Source organism: Ceratotherium simum, chromosome 21 (assembly GCF_057802395.1).
Source record: "Ceratotherium simum simum isolate JZ-2026a chromosome 21, ASM5780239v1, whole genome shotgun sequence".
Lineage (NCBI taxonomy): Eukaryota > Metazoa > Chordata > Mammalia > Perissodactyla > Rhinocerotidae > Ceratotherium > Ceratotherium simum.
In genome coordinates, this window is record NC_141920.1 from 10,319,709 (window position 1) to 10,341,647 (window position 21,939).

General features: G+C 46.7%; 1 protein-coding gene across 3 annotated transcripts in view; it reads left to right on the plus strand.

The window, feature by feature from the left end:
- The first annotated feature begins 1,161 nt into the window (after positions 1-1,161).
- ZFP64 (ZFP64 zinc finger protein) overlaps positions 1,162-21,939 on the plus strand; it is an 84,248-nt gene continuing 63,470 nt past the window's right edge. Inside the window, exons 1-4 of one of the 3 annotated variants that reach the window (XM_004430260.3) lie at positions 1,162-1,520; positions 4,462-4,695; positions 18,267-18,428; positions 19,473-19,535. In XM_004430260.3, coding sequence (XP_004430317.1) covers positions 1,475-1,520; positions 4,462-4,695; positions 18,267-18,428; positions 19,473-19,535 — 505 coding nt within the window. In that variant the 5' untranslated portion in view covers positions 1,162-1,474. Of the gene's footprint in view, positions 1,521-4,455; positions 4,696-18,266; positions 18,429-19,472; positions 19,536-21,939 lie in introns of all 3 variants that reach the window. The other 2 variants (XM_004430262.3, XM_087445111.1) reach the window with 2 other exon arrangements.

Genomic DNA, 21,939 nt, shown 5'->3' on the forward strand with positions numbered 1-21,939 from the left:
GGAATAACAAACTCTTAAAGGAAGCAGCAGGGAAAATTCCATTAGTTATACAAGCCATGTTTACTAAAAGCCTACTATGTGCCAACTCAGCCAAGTTGCTGGGGATGGATATATCAGTGAAGCAAAGAGATTCAAAAAAAAAGAAAAAGAAAAAACTCCTGCTTTCTTGGGGACTTATTGAATGTAAGGGGGAAAGGGAAACAAGCAAATTATCTATTTCGATAGATAGATAGATATAGATGATGATGATAGATAGATAGATAGACAGACAGACAGATAGAGAGATAGATGATAGACGGAGATACTCCAGATATATAATGTTAGATGTAATAAGTTCTAAGAAGAAAGATAAAGCAGACCGGAGGGGGACAGGGAGCGCTGGGTGGGGGAAGAGGGGACTGCAGTATTAGAATGGGCTAGCCCAGGAGGGCCTAGGGATGTGAATGCGAATCAAGACCTGACGGCCTTAGGGAGGGAGGGTGGCAGGTGGATACCAGGGGACAGCGAGCGCAAAATCCTGGAGGCTGGAGAGCGCTTGAGGCTGACGCCTGAGGGAAGGAGAGAGCAGCGGGAGGCGAGGTTGGGCGAGCGGGGACAGACCAGGCAGGGCAGTGTCCACCAACATCAGGGGCTTCATCTGGGAACTTAGGAAAGCTCATCCTCAGGCCTCGCCCCAGACCTACTGAATCAGAACCCCTGGGGTGGGTCCAGCGGTCTAACACGTCCTCCAGGAGGCTGTGTGCACGCTCCAGCTGGCGGACCCTGGCGCAGGGGGCCTTGAGCGTTGGATACCAGCTGTTAGTCTTATCATCCACGTGATCGCGGTCCTCTTCATTTTACCAGCTGGGCAGGGGACCCGCCCAGCGCTCTGCTGATTTGCCGGGCACCGAGGCTCAGCGGGGATTTCTCCCAAGACCCCGCACCCCGCGCACCCACCCCCAACTGCAGCCCGACGCGGTCCTCTCTGCAGACCACGCCGGCGACCGGGAGCGACGCGGCTGCCCGGCCGCCTTGGGGACCGCACGCCCAGGGCGGCAGGTGCAAAGGCGCCGGAGCCGGGGAGGCCAGAGGCGTGGGCCAAGACCGCAAGGGTGCGGGCGGGGCGGCGGCTGCCGCAGCCCGGGGGGCGCATCCCTCGCCGCCCGCGGTCGCCCAAGCCGCCGGGACGCGTGTGCGCCATCCAGATCCCGGGGGATTCCGCGGGTCCGGGGCCGCGCGCCCGGGCATCGGGATTGGCCCGCGGCTTCCCCCGGGAGCCGCTGATGCAAAGCCAGGTTGGGGCGGCCGGGGCCGGCCAGCGCCCTCTAGGCAGCGGAAGTGGAGCTTGCTTTACATCCGTCCTCCCCGCCTCGCAGAGTTGGGAGAAGGAAGGCTGGGGGGTGTGGAAAAATAAAAGGAAAAGTCCTTGCACCATGTAGAGCAGCGCCCCCCACCCTGGCACCCCCTCCGGCCGGAGGCCACCCAGTCTGCGGCCATGAACGCGAGCAGCGAGGGCGAGAGCTTCCCGGGCTCCGTGCAAAGTAAGTGCTTTTCCGGACGCAGTGCGCGCTCCGGGGCCCAGTGCGCGCTCCGGGGCCCGGGCCCAGGCACGTCTGCGACGCAGCGAGCAGGCCCGGGGCCCCGAAATCGGGGTGACGGCCCCGAGCCGGCGTCTCGGGAACCGCGGCGGGCGCGCCGTGCAGGGGCGCCGGAGTGGGCTTGGGGCGGGGGCACCCAACCCGGCGCCAGGCGGGGGACGCTATCCAGCCTCGCAAGACCCCTTGGAAGGAACGGTGGGGGAGGGCATGCCGTTCAGACAATCGCCACCCCCTCGGGGCATTCCACGCCCCCCAGGCGGAGTTTGGGGGATTTGGGGTAACCGCGGCAACGATGATGGGAAAACTTCTGCCTGGGTGGCTCAGAATCCTTGAAGTCTGGGGAGCCGAGGTCCCACGAGTTCTGGCCGGCTTGGCTTGCCGGCGCGCTGCAAAGCCCTTTCCACATGAAAGGTGGAGATCTGAATGGGGAACGGGGCCATGGTCGCTTTCTTTGAGTTTAGGGTTCATTTTAATTTTCCTGATGAGGACAGCAGCCTTTTTCGCCCGTGGCATTGTTTCCCAAAGTGTGGTCCAGGGACGGAGCGCAAACCAGCCACCTGGGAGTGCGAGCGCTTATTTTAAAAAAAAAAAAAAACAAGCTCTCGCGGCCCCACCCATCGGATGGATGGGAGGGATCTGCCGGCCTTACCCTGGGCGATTCGCAGCCACGTCAAGTTTGAGCACCCCTGGCACGGGTTTGCACACACCTGGCACATAGCAAGCGCTTAGCTTGTTAGCTGTTACTGTTAACAGTTTTGGAGACGCTGCCTCCCAAACTTGGCTGGCTATCCCTCGCATAACTTGTAAAAAGCACAGATTTCCCTAAACCCCAGCCCCCTTCACCCCACCTCCATTGTGACTCCTTGTCTCCAAAGAGGGGCTCAGATGTGTCCGTGTTTAACACACCACCCCCCACCCCAGCGCATTATTCTGATGCCGAGACTGAGACAGGTTTGGAGAACTTTGCAAAGATAAAGGAATCTTTTTGTTGTTGAGCACCTGTCTGTGTCCAGTGGTTTTTATTTGGTCTTTTGATTCTCACTACAAGCCCAGAAGGTAGGTATAGTTTATCCTTCCAAATTATCAGAGAGGGGTACTTTCACAATCAAATAGGGTACCTCAGTGATAACCCCAGCAGGTGACATGCTGAGGGATGGGGACCCCCGTGCTGGCCTTGCACAAGCACCGTCTCCTTTCATCCTCATAACCATCCTGTGAAGCAGAAACTTTTCTCCTCCCTGTTTCGTCCTGGGTACCAGTCCTAGTGATCACTAAGGAATCCTCAGCCATACAAGTCACTTCATCCCTCATCCCTTGTTTTCCTCTTAGTCCCGTGGGCACCTCAGTAGCTACAGGGAGGCAGTGGTCCAGAGGAGAAGAAAAGGCTTCCTTCCTTCCATCCATTGATTTCAAAGTATGTAAGCGCACAGGGCACCGGACAAGACGGCTTATAAGACCGTACCACGCTCAGCCCCCAGTCTCTCTCCTCAGCAACTCAGCCAAATGGTATTTCCACAGAGAGATTTCTTGTCTTAGTTAGACGTGGGGAAAATTGGGCATAATGTAAATATTTTATAAATTTTCAGAAAATTGTGATGCCTGGATGCCAACCATATATGCACAAAGGTAGTTCTCATATTATTTAGACTTGGGAAAGATTAGAAATAAAATAAAGACCTTATAGTTACTGAGAAGATTACAAGGCATGGATCACATGGTGTAATGTGTTGTTATTAAATAATTATATTTAAAGAGAGATTTTAATGATATAGCACAATGCTTATACCATATTGTGTGGGAAAAAGATTGATTTTATAATACATTTTGATCTTAACCAACTTTTAATTGAAAATGAATGGAAAAAAATATTTTGTAATGTTCATGGTACTCATAGGTGGAAAGATTGTAAGTGATTTCCACCCACTCCCCGCTTCTCTTCCAAGTTTTCTGTTATAAACATGAGTTTCCTTATAATAAGGCAAAGAAAAAATTTTTAATAAAAATTAAGGTAGTCATATTAGTTAGAGACATTAATTAATTGTATTTCTTTACTTAACAAACATTTATATAGCACTTTCTAATATAGTGCCAAGTACTATGGTAAGTGCTTTGCAAATGTTAACACAGTATTAACTCATGATATCATTACTATTGAGAAATAATGTCCCTATCAGTTAGGGATGAATTTTGGCTACAAGTAACAAAACTGAACTATACTCGCCCAATCAGAACTCTGGAATTGGTTGATTCCAGGGTTAATTCAGGAGTTCAGAGAAATAAGGGCCAGTATCTGTAGGGATGTCAGCATTTTCCTCATGGTTACAATATCGCTGCAGAAACCCCTGGCATCACGTCTGCATTCAAGCCCAGAAGAAGAGGGAGACAGTGCCAACCATGTCTGCTCCCTTTTTACCCCAAAAGCCACACTTTTCCCAGAAGCTCCTCCAGCATTGTGCTGGAGGGGTTCCCAAGTAGTAGGGGACCCGAGGTTATTTAGACTAGTGGTTCTCATGGGGAGAGCAGGGGTTGGAAAAGTGGGGGGATTGGTTTTCATCATGATTGGGAAGTACAGTGACCTTTTAGTTGGGGTAGGAGATGGCTGCTGGTCCTTCGAAGTGGAGGGCAGCCCTCACATCAAAGAACTTTCTTGCGTGAAAGGCAGCTAGTGCCCCTGTCGGCAGTAATGCATCGTGAGGGTCCTTTGCTGCTAGGACAGAACTGGGATTCTGTTTGTAAGGAAGAAGAAGGGAGTGGCATGGATGCTGGGACAGCAACGAGCCATGTCTGCCACCGTGCCCTTGTCCTACCAGGAATCTGGTTTGTGTTGGCATTTCCGACTGTTTGGAATTAATCTGTGACTTTGCTTTGTCCCCTGGAGTTCCAGGTGGCACCACGGTGCTGGTGGAGCTGACTCCTGACATCCACATCTGCGGCATCTGCAAGCAGCAGTTTAACAACCTGGACGCCTTTGTAGCCCACAAGCAGAGTGGCTGCCAGCTGACTAGCACGCCCGGGGCGGCCCCCAGCACGGTCCAGTTTGTATCGGAGGAAACGGTGCCTGCCACGCAGACTCAGACCACCACCAGAACCATCACCTCGGAGACCCAGACGATCACAGGTACGTCCGGGCTGGGGGAGCCCGCAAGAGGTGGCCTGACTTGTCCCAGACCCCCCACCCTGAGGAACTTGTTAAAAATACAGACCCAGGCCCGCCCCCCCAGGGTTGCTGATTCATTATTTTTAACAAGCTCCGCTGGGAAGACAGCTGCCCAGCCAGGTCTGGGAACTGCTAGGTTAAAACATTAAGTGTTAGCAGTTATAAATTGTTGTCACATGTTAAATAAAACAAACGGGCAAAAAACAGATTTCTAAAACAAAAACCTATATACGAAGAAAAAAATACTTGTAGGAAATACATTGCGATAAAAAAAGGAAGATGGTTATTTTGGGTGGTGGGAGTATGTGTGTGATCCCTGAATTTGCATTATTTGTGTGAAGGCACAAAAACCATGGGTTTTTTTTTGTTTTTAAATCTACAAACAGGCATTGACGCCTCCCCTCCCCTGTGCTGCCAACCAGGAAAACAAAATTTCATCCCAGTTCTCCCTTGTGTCCACTCTCTCCACCAAAAATAAATTGTAGATGGATCTAAAACTTAACTGTGCACAGGGAAACCGTAAAAGTTCTATAGTAAATGTGATACACACACAGAGACACATACACACTTACATACACACACCTATACTTATACCTGTATAATTTATCTGAAGGGACCAGACAGCTTAAAAAATATGAAGTAACCCATTTATGAGATAGTACAGGCACTGCTGGGTCCTGTGGGGAAATGGAGAATGTATTCCTTAGCTAAAAGCATTCAAATTTTTAAATTAAACATATATCTTTATTAATACTGTGCCTACCAAAGACGACAGGTTGTGGGACTCCCCCCACCACCCGCAAAAGAAAAAGAAGCATATGTGTGGTTGTAAACAGAGTTATAATTTTTCCAAAGTAAAAACAATGTATTGAAAAGTCTAAAGACAACCAACTGGGGGCAAAAATTGCAGCATATATGACTAAGGCCTAAGGTCCCTCATATATAAAGAACTCTTAAAATCAATAAAAGTAGAGAAAAAGAACCAGGTGGAAAAGTTGGCAAAGGCAGCAGATGATATGCAAGAGGCCACCAAACATAAAAGGATGCTCCATCGCCTTAGTAATTAAAGAAATGCAAATCAGAAGAAGGCTTGGGGGGGATTCTACTTTCATTTTCTGGGGATGTAAATTCATGTAATCTGGGTCATATGTGATATCTTTTAAATTTAACATCTTAAGTTTAACATTTAAAATCTTTCCATTTTTAAAATGTGCATAAACACATTTACCCAGTAAGCCCACTTCTAGGTGTTTATCCTATAAATCTTCATAAGCAAATGTACAAGAATATTCATTTACAGTATATACTATAAAGAAAGGGGAACATTTGTGTGTACACATGAAGAGTAAATTTGATAAATATTGGAGATTCAGCCAATGGAATATGACTTAGCCATGAAAAGGGGAGCTAGATCTGTGTATAGACACAGAAAGATTCTTAAGTATGAAAAAAGCACATATACATAAATACATAGTATTATATTCAAGGAAAGCTTCTAGAACAGGAATGAGGCAGGTATGTTAATGAGAGAAGTAAGCTGTGCATTAGGCATTAGGGAATGATAGGGACTGTGGTAAAGTGGAGAAAGCTGCTCTTGGGATCCAGTCAGATATTTGGGTTTTTCTGAGAAGCTGAAAAATATAAAATTTCCCAAATTTTAAAACTTTGTTGGCCAAACAAAATACATCTAAGAGCCTGATCGAGCCCACAAGCTTCTGCTAGCTTATTCTCAACAGTGTTTACCAAACAGTTTATCTGGAGCTGGGAGTGGAAAAACTCTGAAGTGGGGGAACCGACTTTCACCTTATCAATTGTATCTTGGTGTGATGTTTGCATTTTTTGGCAGTAAGCAGAGTTTTGTGGTTGTTTCCTTAATGCACCCAAAATAATGTTTCTGCTGAGTTTTTAAAACATTGAAATGAAATTAACTGATCACCTCACAAACCTTAGTACAAGTACCTTGAGGTCTTCCCACTTTCTCCTGAGTTTATCTTAATTCTCGTCTTAGAGGAAGTCACCAAGAAATGTGAAAACTAAAACCACCTTAGAGACGGCCCTGGTACAACCTGCTTATCTTACAGCTGGACGAAGTGAAGCTGCAAATGGGGACCAGACACGGCCGAGGTCCCACCACGAGTTCAGGACAGTCCTGGGACTTACGTGTTTTGGCCCTTCCCCTAGCGGTCTTCTCCCTGAAGACTCAGCGTTTGGTTCCCTGTCCTCAAAAACAAACTCCCAGGAGCCCCACACACTGGGTGTGAAGCCTATGAAACAACGCCCCAGGCTGCAGAGGCTGCAAGGCCCATCCTTTATTTGTGGCCATTGCGTCTTCCTGGGTTCTGAGCCTCTGCTTATGCTGTTCCCTCTGCCTGAAATACTTTTCCCGCCTTTACCTGGCATGACAGTCTACACACAAAGGATCTGGTTTCATCCCGGGACACCCACCTCCACTCTCTTTTGCAGCAGCCATGATGATCTCCTTTCTGTTTTCCAAATGAGCCACGTTTCCTGGGTTTCGGAGCCTTGGTATGTGTTGCTCCCCCTGCCTGGAACTGACGTAATTCTTACACATACGTCAGAGCTGAGGGTGAGGGCATTTCCTCACAGAGCCCTTCTCTGACACCGCACACGCAGTGTTCTCCCAGACCAGGTCAGTGCCCGGAGTTCAATGATTATTTGCAGAACTGATTATCTGAGGTCTGTCCCCTCACTGAACCGCCCCGTGTGGTCAGGGGCTGCACCCCTCGCCTTCCCCGCTGGATCCCCAGCACCATTCTAGCCACTGGTTCTTTGTCGAGTAAATGAGCAGCTGCCCAAATCTCACATCCGTCAGTGAAGCTGACGCCACCCCAATACCCGCTCCTCCGCCTCTCCTCCTAGTTCTTTGCTCAGAGACGCTCACCCTCCTCTTAGCATTTCCACTGCCCTGCAATCATGCGCTCTTGCTGTGCCTCAGTTTACCCACCGCCCTGTAGGCTCAGGCCAGGCCTGCAGCCTCCTTGTGCCCGGCTCACGGTGGCCCCGCTGCGCAGTGTGGAAGGGAGCTCCATGCTCCAGAGACGGGCGGCTGGACCGGCATCGCAGCCCATCAGCCAGCCGCCCGGACTGTGGGCCAGTCACTTGCTCTCGGCTCCAGATTCCGCCTCTGTAGGAGGGGCTTACAGTGATGCCGCAGACTATCAGGTAATAGAATTAGGCGCCTAACGCCTAACATCATCAGGTTGTTGTCAGGACTCTGTGATAATGCACATAAGGGACCCAGGACAGAATAATTGGGCCCAATAAACGACCGCTTTTATGAATATAGAGATGGACAAGTGCTGGATGGAGGTGCGGTGTGCAGAATGCCTCCTCTGCCTGGCTCAGCTGTTCTTCCTCATTGTTCCTGCTTCTGCGCCACAAATGAGCAGAGTCTTGCTTTTTCCCCTTTCTTTTACACTATTTAGTTTGGTTTTCTGGCCCCAACTCCCCGCAGGTTTGCCCTCGGTGTTCCACTTGTGGCATTCCCAGACCTGCCTGTGAACCAGGATCCTGGGGGTTTGTTAGAGATGCCGGTGCCCGGGTCATACCTCCTGAACCCGAGTCTCTGGCGCTGAGGCTCGGGCATCTGTATTTTTAACAAGCTCCCCAGGGGATTCTGGGTCTCAGCCAGGTCACAGAGTCACTCACTGCCCCAAGGCCATGGTCGGAGCCCAACACTGGTGGATTTCTCCAGACACCGTCACCCAGACAAGGTCCCGACTTGTTGTCGCTCTTCAGTCCTTGGTTAAGCCAACCCTTCCTCACTCGGCTCATACGTCCTCCAATAGTAGTTGGACATAAAGTAAAATTCTGTGTCTTCTAGCTTTGAAAGCTCCCTATTGTTTGGCATTTGATTTGAGAACTTGCACATAGGAGCAGTCAAATTAGATATTGATGCTGGTGAAAAAAACTAGCATCCCACATGCATTTTCTAAGTTCACGGCTTAAAATTATGGGGATTGGGAGTCAGGCCTCTGAGTTTGAGTCTTGGTTGTCTAGGGCCTTATGAGCCACGTGACTGTGACAAATTATAAGAGCTCGTGGTGTCTCATGTTTAAATAAGGACAAGAATAAATAGAAAGCCCGTGGGGTTTGGTAGTTAAGAGTCTGGGGTCCTGAGCCAGACAGCCTGGGTTCAAGTCCCGGCTGCACCACTTGCTGGGCAGGCAGCCTAGGGTCTCAGTGTCTCTGTTTCTTGTGAAATGGGAGTAAAAATGGTACTCACCTTAGAGGGTTCTAGCCAGGCTCGTTGAGCTCCTACATGGAAGACACTTAGAGCTGTCAGTGTTAGCTCTCATTACTTACCAAATCAGGCAGCTGTGAAAATTAAATGAAACAGCACACTGAAAATGTTAGCACAGGGCCTGACTCATGACGAGCCCCCCAACAATATTAGTCAAATTAATCACTTGACCTAGAATGATCTTTCCTGCCTCTTCTGGTTAATTCCTATTCTTTAGGTCCCAGGTGAAAAGTCACCTCCACCTAGAAGCTAGCCGTGATTTCCCCCCTCCCCCGACCCTTGAGATTAGGTTTCTCACTGCTCCCTCACGTAGCACTTATCCCAGTTGTAATTAATTAGTTATTTCATGACAAGCAGTCTTCAGTTAGCCAGAGAAGTGAGTTCGGGTGCTGTCAGGGGTCCGGCAATGGCAGCAAACACAGCAGCAGATCCAATATGATGGAGGGCGGGAGGGCCCGTGGGCAGCCAGCTAAGAGGAAAGCAGCACCCGACAGCCAGGAACAGGCCCGGGAACATCATCGGCCAGCTCTTGGTGTTGCTAGGAGTGGCCTGGCTCTCACAGGCAGGCCGTGCCGTCCTGCTGTGGAACAGAAACAGCTTCCCAGCGCGTCAGCATGAGGCAGGGCCACTCTGTGACTGTGGTGGGACAGGACAAAAACAAGAGCCCTCCGTGGTCATATCTGGGCCACAGAATACCAGCATGCCCTCCCCCAGTGATCTGAGTGACAGCGGCTCTTCCGCCGTCACAGCCTCAGCCTCTGCTTCTCGGTGATATTTGTGAAGACATCAAATCATAGACTTTCCCCACTTCCTGACAGCCTCCCTGCAGGCGTGCTTGAACCCTCCCCAAATACCATCTAACAAGAGCCCCAACCCTATAACAAGTCCTTTCTCGCACCTTGTTACTGAGACAGTCCCCATGGTACAAGGTCTCCCTCATCGCAGTGAGTCCTACATTTATTCAACTACAGGTGTGTCCCTGCTGCTCTCTGGCCGGAGGACATGGCCGTAGGGAAGACCCAGCCCCCCTAACTGATTTTGAAAGCCTTAAAAAAGAATCTGAAGGCTCAGTTTGGCCTATGGGCCCCATATTAGTGGTTTGGTTTCTAGTTTCCTAGACTGTAAATCTCCCTGCAGGCAGAGACCTAATCAGTCTTGTTTTCCTGCCACCCGGCGCCAGGCCTGGCACATCATGGGCACTCAATAAGCAGTTATCAAGTGAGTGCAGGAAAGGGCGGCTGTGAGGATTAAGTTCGTTAATGTGCATGGGGCACGTGGCCTCATCTCCCCCATCGTGAGGGCCCAGTGAGGGCAGCTTTCGGACTGGTCTGTGCCAGTTGCTGGAGCCGAGATGCTTGCCCGTGGAGAATTCCAAGCCCACAGGGGAGGAGGATTTAGTTGTAAGACACACAAGCCCAGCCATCTGTGACAAGCACAGCCGTGTGCAAAGAGTTAATGGAGTAGATTGGCCCCAACAGGGAAAGCCAGGGAGAAAATTGTGAGTTAGATCAAATGTATAATAGGCCTTGAAAGACTCACCGGCCTTTGGGACGAGTTTGGTGGGAAGGGGGCATTTCCTAATGGTCATTTAGGGGTGGGGAAGCTCAAGGCAAGATCTGATAATGGCAGCTAGAGATGACACGGGCATATGTGGTAGGAGCCATGCTCAGCTCTGGCCTTTATTCTTAAGGAGCTGGGGAGCCATCGAAGGTTGTTGAGCATGTGAGTGGCTTAGTAAGGCAAACTAATGGTTTGCCAGAAGGATCTGGCAATGATAATAATAGCTAATTCTTACATAGTGCTTATTATATGCCAGGCGCTTTTCTAAGTACTCTATAGGAAGTAGTTTTTCACCACCATAAATTAGGTACTAAGAAGTTTTATCCCCATTTTACTAATAAGGAACTAAGGCACGAAGTGGTTAAATAACTTATCCAAGATGACAGAGCCAGAGAGCGGCAGAACTGGGTCTCAAACCCAGACTACCTGGCTGTGGAATGTGTACGCTTGACCACTTGACCACTACGTTGTAGTGTTTCTCAGATTTGTTTGTGCCTAAGAACCATCTCAAGCTTCGGAGAAACATGCACATACCCAGACCCACCCTCCCCCGCACCCTCGCCCCCACCCCCCTGGGTAACATCTCGGTGGGTCTGAGCAGGGTCCTGGGAATCCGGACCAGCCAGTGAGGGTTGGTTTGAGAGAACTGCGGAATGGGCATCTGCGTTGTCAAGAGATGCCGGAACGTCTGTGCACATCACGGTTGTGGAAGCCCAGCTGGACGCCGCACTGCTCCCAAGGCTTATGGCTTATTTTTTCAGAAGGCAAGCCCGCACCGAATTCCTGGTTCCACGGCCGGCGGGTCTGATTGGCTCAGCTCCCGTCAGGTGTCTGCGCCTGGGCCAATCAGCTGCGGCAGAGAGAGGGGGCGGGGTCAGGGATTGCGTCCTCGCGGCGGGCTTGTCAATTGCTGCGAGGGGACTGCTGAGCCCACGTGGCTGGGCAGGTGTGCACCACGCGCGTGAAGAGCCTTTAGAAAAGCATGGGAGGCCCTTTCGTTAGGGAGAGAGAGGGAGTTTTCTCTCAGGAGGTGAATTCTGAGTTTGCAGTTGGGTCAAAAACCCTAAATGTGAATCTTAAGCGTGGACAACTTTGGAAGAAAAGAACAATAGATTTGAATGTATGACAATGAAGTACTATCTTTAATCTGTAAAAGTCTTTTACAAGTCAATGAGAAAAAAGTGAAAATTCAATAGAGAAAAGGAGCTGATAGCCTAAACAGGCAGTTCACAAAAGAAGGTGTGTGAATGAATAATAAATGTTGACAGGGGTTCCTCCTGACCAATTATAAAAGAAATGCAAATTAAACTAAAATGATCTCATTGTGTCCTGTCACATAGTCTGTGTTGATAGCCAAGGAAAAGGGGAGAGTGTAAATTGGTTTAGATTTTCGGGAAAGATCTTATAATTTTGTATCACCAAGCAATAAAATGACCATACCGTTCTGATGAATTCTTCAGCCTAGACGAATGTATCCAAAGAAACTAGAGATAAGTTAAACATTTTGTATAAGTCTTATTTATAAAAGTAAATACTTAGAAACCAACTCAGTGTCAAAGAAAGGGGAATGGTTCATTTAACTATGTGACACTCAGAATGAAGGAATATTATGTAGCCACTAGGAAAAAAATTCTAATTTTTAGAATTTGTATTTTGGATGAAAAGATAACATGGCAAACTGCTTTAACGTGGCAAAAACTTTTTAACAAAAAAGGAGACTATAAAACGATTGAAGCCGTGATCCCAGTTTTATACTTTTAAAACTCTATATACAAAGAATGCTTTAGCCATTTGGTCGATGGGTAATTCAACAAATGTTCCTGGAGCCCGTGCCCTTCCCCGAGTTCTGTGTTAGGTACTGGAAGACAGTGATGGAGAGAAAAAGGCGTCTGTCCTCACGTGGCTCATCCACCCAAACGGAGGAGAGGATGGGCTTTAAATAATTTCCCAAATAACTTATTTAATCACAGTAGAGATTAGTGTTTTAGAGAAAAGTACAGTACATAATGAGCATATAATGCAAGGGTGCATATTGCCACGTGGTTACAGCATTGGGCAGCTTTTATTTTCCTCTACGTTTTTCTATACTTCCTAGATTTTCTACCATTACTGTTTACTTTTATTTTGAAAAAACGATACATTTTTTAATTACAAAAAGAGAAAAGGATAAAAAATGGAGTTTTTAAATGGAAAAAGAGAAGGGAGAGGCAAAGTGGGTTGGGAGAGGTGAAAGCTGTGTCTAGATATTCGAAGGCAGTTTTGTGGAAAAGGGCTACAACTGGTCCATGTGAGCCTGACACGTGTAAGACACCAATGGATACTAACCTCAGAGAGAGAGATTTGGATTCTCTGTGAAATTCACATAACAACATCATGACTGAATAACTGAACACCCAGGGTGCTCCTGCTGCAAACCAAGACTGAAGACAAGGCTCTCGGTTACACACCTGGACACACAAGAGAGCCAGGGAAATCCCCAGGAGGAGAAAAACAGAACTGAAAGCCCGCAGCAGGTGTGTGAGGCTGGGAGCTGCTGGCGGCGGGGACGGGGATCTCCCTAAACACGGCACTTGATTTTAACAGCCACCCCCGAGGAGGAGATGAGGCGCTGGGCTCCTGTGTAAAGTTAGAAATGAGACCCCCACGCAAAGCAGCGGCCCTTGCTACACCCTCAGTGAAGAGAGGGCCTAGAGAACATTCTTCTGTGGGGGCAAGTCATCCTCCACAGAAGCACTTCCCACCCGAGGCCATGAGTGGTCCCACCTCTGCAGATGTGGGGCACCCGGGGTTGTCCCTGCTGCCTTCACTTCTGCTGGGCACCCTGCGATCCCCAAGGCTGATGCCACCATTATGCCAAATCTGAAGACAGACAAATGATTAAATCTGTTATTGTGTATAATTACAGTGATACCGGCTGACAACTGTCCAGCCCTAGCAGGTGCGCCACTCAGTGTCTTACCCTCCTTGAAGCTTTACTAGAACAATGAGGTCTAAGCTCTAAGGTCATGGCTAACATCCCCATTTTACCGGCAAAGGAACTGGAGAGCAGAGAAGTGACTTGGTCAAGGTCCCGTAGCTAGCACGTGGTGGACACAGGGGTTGGTCCCAGGTCAGTCTGACCACACACACACACACTCACACTCACACACATCTGGGAATGAGTGGCTACTCAGGTCAGTCTCACCACACACACACACACACCTGGGAATGAGTGGCTACTCAGGTCAGTCTCACCACACACACACACACACACATCTGGGATTGAGTGGCTACTCAGGTCAGTCTGACTACACACACACACACACTCACACATCTGGGAATGAGTGGCTACTCAGGTCAGTCTGACCACACACACACACACACACACCTGGGAATGAATGGCTACTCAGGTCAGTCTGGCCACACACACTCACACATCTGGGAATGAGTGGCTACTCAGGTCAGTCTGACTACACACACACACACACACACACTCTCACACATCTGGGAATGAGTGGCTACTCAGGTCAGTCTGACTACACACACACACACTCACACATCTGGGAATGAGTGGCTACTCAGGTCAGTCTGACTACACACACACACTCACACATCTGGGAATGAGTGGCTACTCAGGTCAGTCTGACTACACACACACACACACTCACACATCTGGGAATGAGTGGCTACTCAGGTCAGTCTGACTACACACACACACACACTCACATCTGGGATTGAGTGGCTACTCAGGTCAGTCTGACTACACACACACACACTCACATCTGGGATTGAGTGGCTACTCAGGTCAGTCTGACTACACACACACACACTCACACTCACACACATCTGGGAATGAGTGGCTACTCCAGCATCAAATCACATACAAACACCCAAAGGGACTGAGGCAGCCCCTCAGTGATCCAGGCCACCTGAAGGCATTCCCTGGGGATCTGCAGGTCCTGTTGTTCACAGGGGATCCTGGAAAGAAGCTGAGTGTGGGGAAGGGAAGGGAGGGGATGACTCGATAAAGCCAACCAGGGGTTCCAGTGGGACTGGGTCACTGGATGCCCCATGCCCCTTTGTTAGCTGTTGAATTCCACACATCTGCAACAGAACACTCTTAATAATTATGTGCTTCCATGTTCTATAATGAAATGTCACCTCATTGAGGCCTTCCTGGATCCCCCTACTTGAAATTGCATGCCCCCAGCACTACCTGTATTTATGTTTCTCCCTAGCATTTAGCTGTGTATTTATATTAGCTATCGAGTATGTATTTAAGTTATTTCTTGCCTACACCACTCCCAACTAGAGTGTCAGCTCCACAAAGGCAGGGATCTTTGTCCCTTTGGCTCACTGATGTGTTTCTAGTGCCAAGAACAGTGCCTGGCACATAGTAGGTGCTTAATAAATATTTGCTGAATAAACCGATGAGTAATGACAACAGCAATAACAGTGTTACATGCCTGATCTCGAATCCTCACAACAGCCCTAGGAGATAGGAATGGAAATTGTCCCCATTCTCCAGCTGAGGAAACTGAGGCTCAAAGAGATAAGACTCAAGAGCCCAAGCTCCTGAGCAGACCTTCGTGGTCTAGGAGCCGTCTACTCTGGGGTGACTCATGTTGTGAGTGATTAGCCCACCCCAGAACCATCCCTGCAGCTGGGTGCCTGGCTCCCGTGGCTAGGAGGGCTGGGTGCTAGGCTCCCTGCTGCCTCCCCAAGACACCAAGAGCACAGGCAACAAGGGCAAAAGTAGACATATGGGGCCGCATCCCACTCCTGTGCATCAAAGCAAACAACAGAATGAGAAGCAGCCTACAGAATGGGAGAAAATATTTGCAAACCATGTATCTGAGAAGGGGGAAGTATCCAGAATACTCCATTGTTTCCTCTCTACTGGGCTTCCCTTGAAACGATGCTGAGGCTCATGGTGGAGGGGCAGGTGGGCGGTTAGGGGAGAAAGCCCAGCCAGTCTCCCCGGAGGGCGGGAAGTCATGGGTCCAGGAGGATGCGGGGCCCAGCACTGACCTCCCAGGAGGACTCCACGAGCTGAGCTGTAGGGAGGGCCTGGCCATTCCCACAATCTCTCCCCGACTCCAGCTCCTTCCAGCATTCTTTTTGTGCAAAAAGTTGTAAAGCAGAAAATTGGGAAGTCACGAGAGCATGACCACTCATCCTAGATTTAGCACGGAAAGTCCTGTGTCCTGGGTGACCCATCAGTCCCAGGCCAACAGGGACGGTTGCTCACCCTAGGTCTTGATCATTCCATTGAGTCTGGTGCCCAGTGCCCAGTTCTGTTACACTGCGCTGGCTAACGTTTATGAAGACTCAGGCACGGCCACATCCTGGGCTACTGATTCTCTCATTAAACTTTGCAACAACCTTACGAAGTGGGCACGGTGATTATCCCCACTTACAGGTGAGGAAACTGAGGCTCAAAAAGGTTACATAGCTGGCCTGAGGGCACACACAGAGTAATTGACTGCATCTGGACTCATCTCAATTTGAAGATACATTTTAACATATCTGAGATGGAGGCACATCTTAGAAGCAGTGAGATTGCTGTCAGCCACAGGCAGTCACGAGAAATGTCTTTGCGCCCCTGTGAACAAACTTGATCACAGTTGATCACATTTTTGTCGCTTGGGCAGACGTCTGTGCATTTTTTGGAACTACATGTATCGAGTTTAATTGCTGTTTAAAACATCTTCCAAGATACTGCACGATGATTCAGGTTGAAGGTGAAGAGTGATTATACCCAAACTACATGAAACAGTAGCAGGCGGTCCATTTGATATTAATGAGGCAAATATTTGTTGTTGGAGCTACAGCTGCGGTTCTTGCAAAGCAACAGCCAAGAAGACGGATTCCCTCAATTAGGCAAAGCTGGGTTAAGTTTTACTGCTGCGATGCATGGAAAAGGATCATCTACGCCAGCGGTTCTGAAACTTGAACATGTACCAGAATCAACCTGGATGGCTTGTAGAACACAGATTGCTGGGTCCACCCAGAGTTTCTGATTCCATGGGCTGGGGTGGGGCCCGAGAATTTGCCTGTGTAGCAAGGTCCTCGGTAGGTGCAGTGCTGCTGGCTGGGGACCACACTTGGAGAAGCAAGCAGAGCAGAGGACGCAGGAGCCAGACCCCACAGACGAGATGAGAACACGGCAACAGGAGGCAGGTGTGGCTAATTCATGCATCAAAGAAACTGGGCGTGAAGACAGAGCATCACTTGCTCAGGATCTTTTGGCCGGCTTTAAACAAAAGCCACTTAACTTCCCTCCGCATATTTCAGTTGAGAAAAATTGAAGCCATGAGTTGAATATCTAATGCTGATGGGACCCAGGTGTTCTTTGACGTGCATCTGAATGATGCTGTCACTGCCAGAGGTGCCCAAGAGGTGGAGGTCAGGAACCTGGTTTCCTGTCAAATGTCCAAAGAACTCATTCAATAAATATAAAATTTCTAAGGAATATCAATATATATAAAATATCTAAGGAATATGAAAGCATTGCATCACAATGTGTTTAACTGGCAGCTTTATAAATTTATGGTACATAAAATAATGGTGCATCTTACAATCTATAACATCTTCGATTCAAAGAAAGATAATGTTTGTTTTAAGAGAAAATATAATTAGCCCCTTAACCTGTGGCACAGATGTTATGGATATTACTGCTTTGGGCAAAGCAAAAAGAGGTAGTGATGCTAGGCCTGTGTTGATTTAAATAAGTATATTCTGTAAATACAATGGCAAAAATGTCAAAGGTGGTGCCTCGGTGACTAAGGTTTGGGAAACAGAATATGACAGTGGCTCTCAATGTCATCATTAGGGCCTCTCAGCCTGACAAGTTCACCCAATGACCAAGCCCCTGTTGGTCATATTTACTCCTCATTTGAAGCCAGATCTCCTTGTGACAAATTACATGTAATAAAGGAAGAAAGAAAATATTTCCAAACCCCAGACCATAAACTTAGTTAATAAAGTAGTCACAAAAAAAAAATAAAAAAGAAATTTGAGATTGCCTATTTTATCTTTTATAATGATAAAGATAAAGATGATAAAGATGTTTGGTCTCTTTTTTTCTTTTTTCCTCAAAACTTCAGTGAGAGTAGGATTTCTTTAGGAGTAGTTGTGTTAAAGAGTATTTGTGTTTTTAGAGAGTACTTGTAGTTTTGCCCAGAATTCCTTCAATCAGTTCCTTTCCAGTTGTTTGTTAGGATTTTGTGATAAAGCTTGTGAAAGTACCTAATGCATTTGGCTGAAGTTAGAAAACCTACCTGGCGTAAATGATAGGGACATTTCTTGTTTATTTAGTAAATCTAGATTTGGATGGTTTCGGAGCTCTGGCTCAACATCTGATTTTCTTGCTCTCTCCTTATGATAACAGAATGGCTGCCACAGATCCAGGCATCACATCCTCACTCCAGCATGTCCAAAGACAGGAAGTAGGGCAGCCAGGGCAGCAGGAATGAGCTTTCCTCGCCTGCCTCCCCTTCTGCCCTCACTTTTGTTTTTTAAATCAGGGAGAAAAGCTTTTCCAGACGCCTCCCAGCAGATGTTCTCTAGTCTCATTGGCTAGCACTGGGTTACATGATCACTCGTAAGCAGCAAGGGAAACTGGGAAAGCAATCTAGCATGTTCATTCTCTATCAAGGAGGATGGACGAAGGGAATAGTTGTTGGGTATTCATATTATGAAAATTAATCATCGTCATATCTTTTAGTTTCAGCTCCAGAATTTGTTTTTGAACATGGCTATCAAACTTATCTGCCCACGGAAAGCAATGAAAACCAGACAGCCACTGTCATCTCTCTCCCTGCCAAGTCACGTGCCAAAAAGCCCACAGCACCTCCTGCTCAGAAAAGGCTTAACTGTTGCTATCCAGGTAAAGGCAGCATTGTGTCCTACTTATGTAGAGGATGTGGTTCAAACAGGTTCCAGGACCCTAACTCGTGAATTCCTAACACTGATGTGCTCTAAACTGCCTGGCTTAAAAATCAAAGCCCACAGCATTTACATCATCACCTGTCTCTGTCTCTCACTGTCGCTGGTCATGTGGGCTCTACGACTGTTATAGCCACAGGCCTTTGAAGTGGACTTTCGAGAATTTCAGGTTGCTGTGAACTTCTCCTGTATCTAGCTTAGGAAGACATTCAGAAAGATTTTTCTTTTTAAAAAAACTTTTTATTTGGAAATAATTTCAGACTTACAGAAAAGTTGCAAAAATAGGACAAAAATTTCTATACACCCTTCATCTAGATTTCCAAATGTTAACTTATTACCACATTTGCTTTGTTGTTCTTCCTATATATACATGTATTTTCCCCCAATTTAAGAGCAAGTTGCAGACGTGATGTCCCTTTTTCCCTAAATATCTCAGTGTGAATTTCCTAGAAACAAGGAAATTCTTTTATATAACCACAGTGCAATCATCAAAATCAGGAAATTAATGTTCATGCACACTCTTATCACACCTACTGACCTTATTAAAATTTTACTGGTTGTCTCACTAAAGTTCTCTATATCAAAAGAAAAACATTTTTTCCCCTGGTCCGGGATTCAATCTCTGATCACACATTGTTGCATTTAGTTTTCCTGTGTCTTTAGTTTCCTTGAATCCTAAGCTTTTATCTTTCTTGACTTTGACATTTTTGAAAAGTACAGGCCAGTTATTTTGTAAAATGTGCCTCGATTTGGGTTTCTCTGATGTGTCCTCGGGATTAGGTTTAGGTTATGCGGTTTGGGCAAGAAGCACAGAAGGGATGCTATGTCCTTCTTGGTGCGTCATGTCAGGAGGCACGGGATAGCCATTTGTCCTGTTACTGTGGGGTTCACTTCCATCGCTTGAGTAAGGAAGTTTCTGCCAGGTTTCTCCACTCTCAAGTTACTATGTTTCCCTTTGTAGTTAATCTTTCCTTGCCTTTTTAAGGTTGCCAATTCAAGACTGCCTATGGCATGAAGGACATGGAGCGTCATTTAAAAATTCACACAGGTAAGTAACATTTCTTTGGCACATATGCCCTGAACACGTGCCCTGTGCTAGGAGCTGGGGATCCAGACAAGTCAGACACGTGATAGGACACAGTACCTCTCTGGTTGTCACGGGAATACAAATACAAATTAAATAAAAATAAGATGCTGTTTCCACACATGATTTTGGCCGAAAATATTTAGAGCAATAAAATCCAGTGCTGGAACATATATGAGCAAACTTCACTAGTGGAAATGTGGACTGCCACAGCAGTTAATTAATCTGCCAGAATTAATTAAAATTTAAATGCACATGTTCTTCTCATTTTGAGGAGATGACCCTATAAATGTGTGTGTGTGTGTGTGTGTGTGTGTGTGTGTGTGTAATGATTGGTAAAGAGAGGAATAAGGGGGAAGAATAGTAACTTTTATGTATCTTTCCACTGTATCATTGGATCTACTGAGTATGTGTTATTTTTGTAATTTTGAAGGGGAAATTTAATAAATTTTTTTTTTTTTAAAGAGAGAAAAAGATTGATGCATGGTAAAAGAAAAATGTGATTATTTCCAGTGATTTTAATTTTCTTTAGTATTTTTATGTCTCTCAAATGTTCTGCATGGAGAAGAAATTGCTTTTAGACTATTTTTAACAAAGTGTTAGATGCTCATAATTTAAATGATACAGGCATGTATAAATCCAAAGAGTATAAATGTGTATAAGGTAGGGACACACTGAAATTTGGCTTGGGCATCACTAAATTGCCCAAAGCCTGCTGTTTAGCCTCAGCCTTGGAAGATGAAACACCTGTCACTTATTTCTTATATTCCTTGGCCGTGGCCAGTGATGGCCTTGGTGGGGTCACCGTCATATCTGTTCAGCCTCACAGTGTCATGTCATTTGGATTTATTCTAATTATCGAAGTATTAAGTTATTAAGTTTCAAGTATTCGTAAGCATTCTCCACGTAACAAGCAATGGATCTCTCCACGTGGGTTTCATATGCTGAGGTTCCATCAGTCAAGCTTAGCATTTTCATCACTGCAAGAGTCAAGTGCTATAATTATTAACGATGATTGGGAAGCATTATAGAAATATAAGTGAAGACAACAACCTTAAGTCTACTTCTGCAAATCTTCAGGAAGCATCTTCTACCCAGTTAGCCAAGCTTGTATTTGTAGGATGGTTTCTATATAACCACAGCATCTCCATCATCTTCGAGATGGAGAGGTAATAAGAAGGTGTCCTTACCTTAGTTACTTTCAGGGAGAAGGGCATGGTCCCAGGGCAGCAACAATACCCGGGCCCTGTACCAGCAGAGCTGGCCGAAAACCATCCAGCCCCACCACCATCGAGCCTCTGCTCAGTGTTGCAAATACACAGGATGGCAACCACGGGAGCTGTTTAGCAGCTGACGATGCTGAAAAATTCTTGTTCCTGGATTTTTAAATTTGACTACTAACATTTTTAATACTAAAATTATAATCTTTAATACACTTTTAGATGTATTCTTAAATGCCAGATATTTATTCTCTGAAGATAGTGATCAGCCTTTGCTGACAATTGACGTTAGCGCTTGGCTATTTAGGATTTGGCCAAAATACGTATTTGATATATAAAGTAAAAAGTGAAAATCCCGACTCGCAGACCACCCCCTTCTTATCCTATGCCCAGAAGTCACCCGTCTTAATAGTCTCCTGTTTCTCATTCTTGAATTTTGGCATGCCTATACCAGGCCTAAAAACACACAATTTGCTTTTTCCTTTTCTTATTAAGTTATGATTCTAAGTTCACACTGCAACTTGCTTTTTTTCATTTATTATTGGACATTTTTCCATGTCGGCGTGTATATATCTACTTCATTCTTTTCAATGGCCAAGTAGGGAATTGGTTCAAAAATTTACTGTACACCCATACAGTGAAATACTTCAGCCTTAAAAATCATGTTGTGGATATTTAATGAGGTGAAAAGATGATTGAAATTATTTTAAGTGCAAGAAAGTAGTCAATGGGGAAGCAGTGTTGCATTTGGCTAAGACAGCAAGACCATCCTGGGTTCTAATCCCAGTTGTTGAGAGAATGCAATAAAATCATTTAAAGGCACAGTGCCTTTCAAAAGGGAAGTGTTTAAATTAATGTTAGCCAAGAGATTTTTTGCACCAAAAAAAAGTACACACACACACACAAATAATTGGAAAAATATACATCAAAATATTAGCAGTTCGTGGGTGGCAAGTTGAGGTGTGTGTTTGTGCGGTACAGGTTAAGCTGCTGTAACAAAGAAACCCAAACACCAGCTCAAACCGGGCGGGGGCTTCTGTCTCCCTCACATGACTGTGCAGAGGTAGGCAGGTGGTCTAGGGCACGTAGGTGGCTCTGTCGATGAGATTGTGCAGGGACTTAAATTCTTTCTGTGTCATTACAGTACG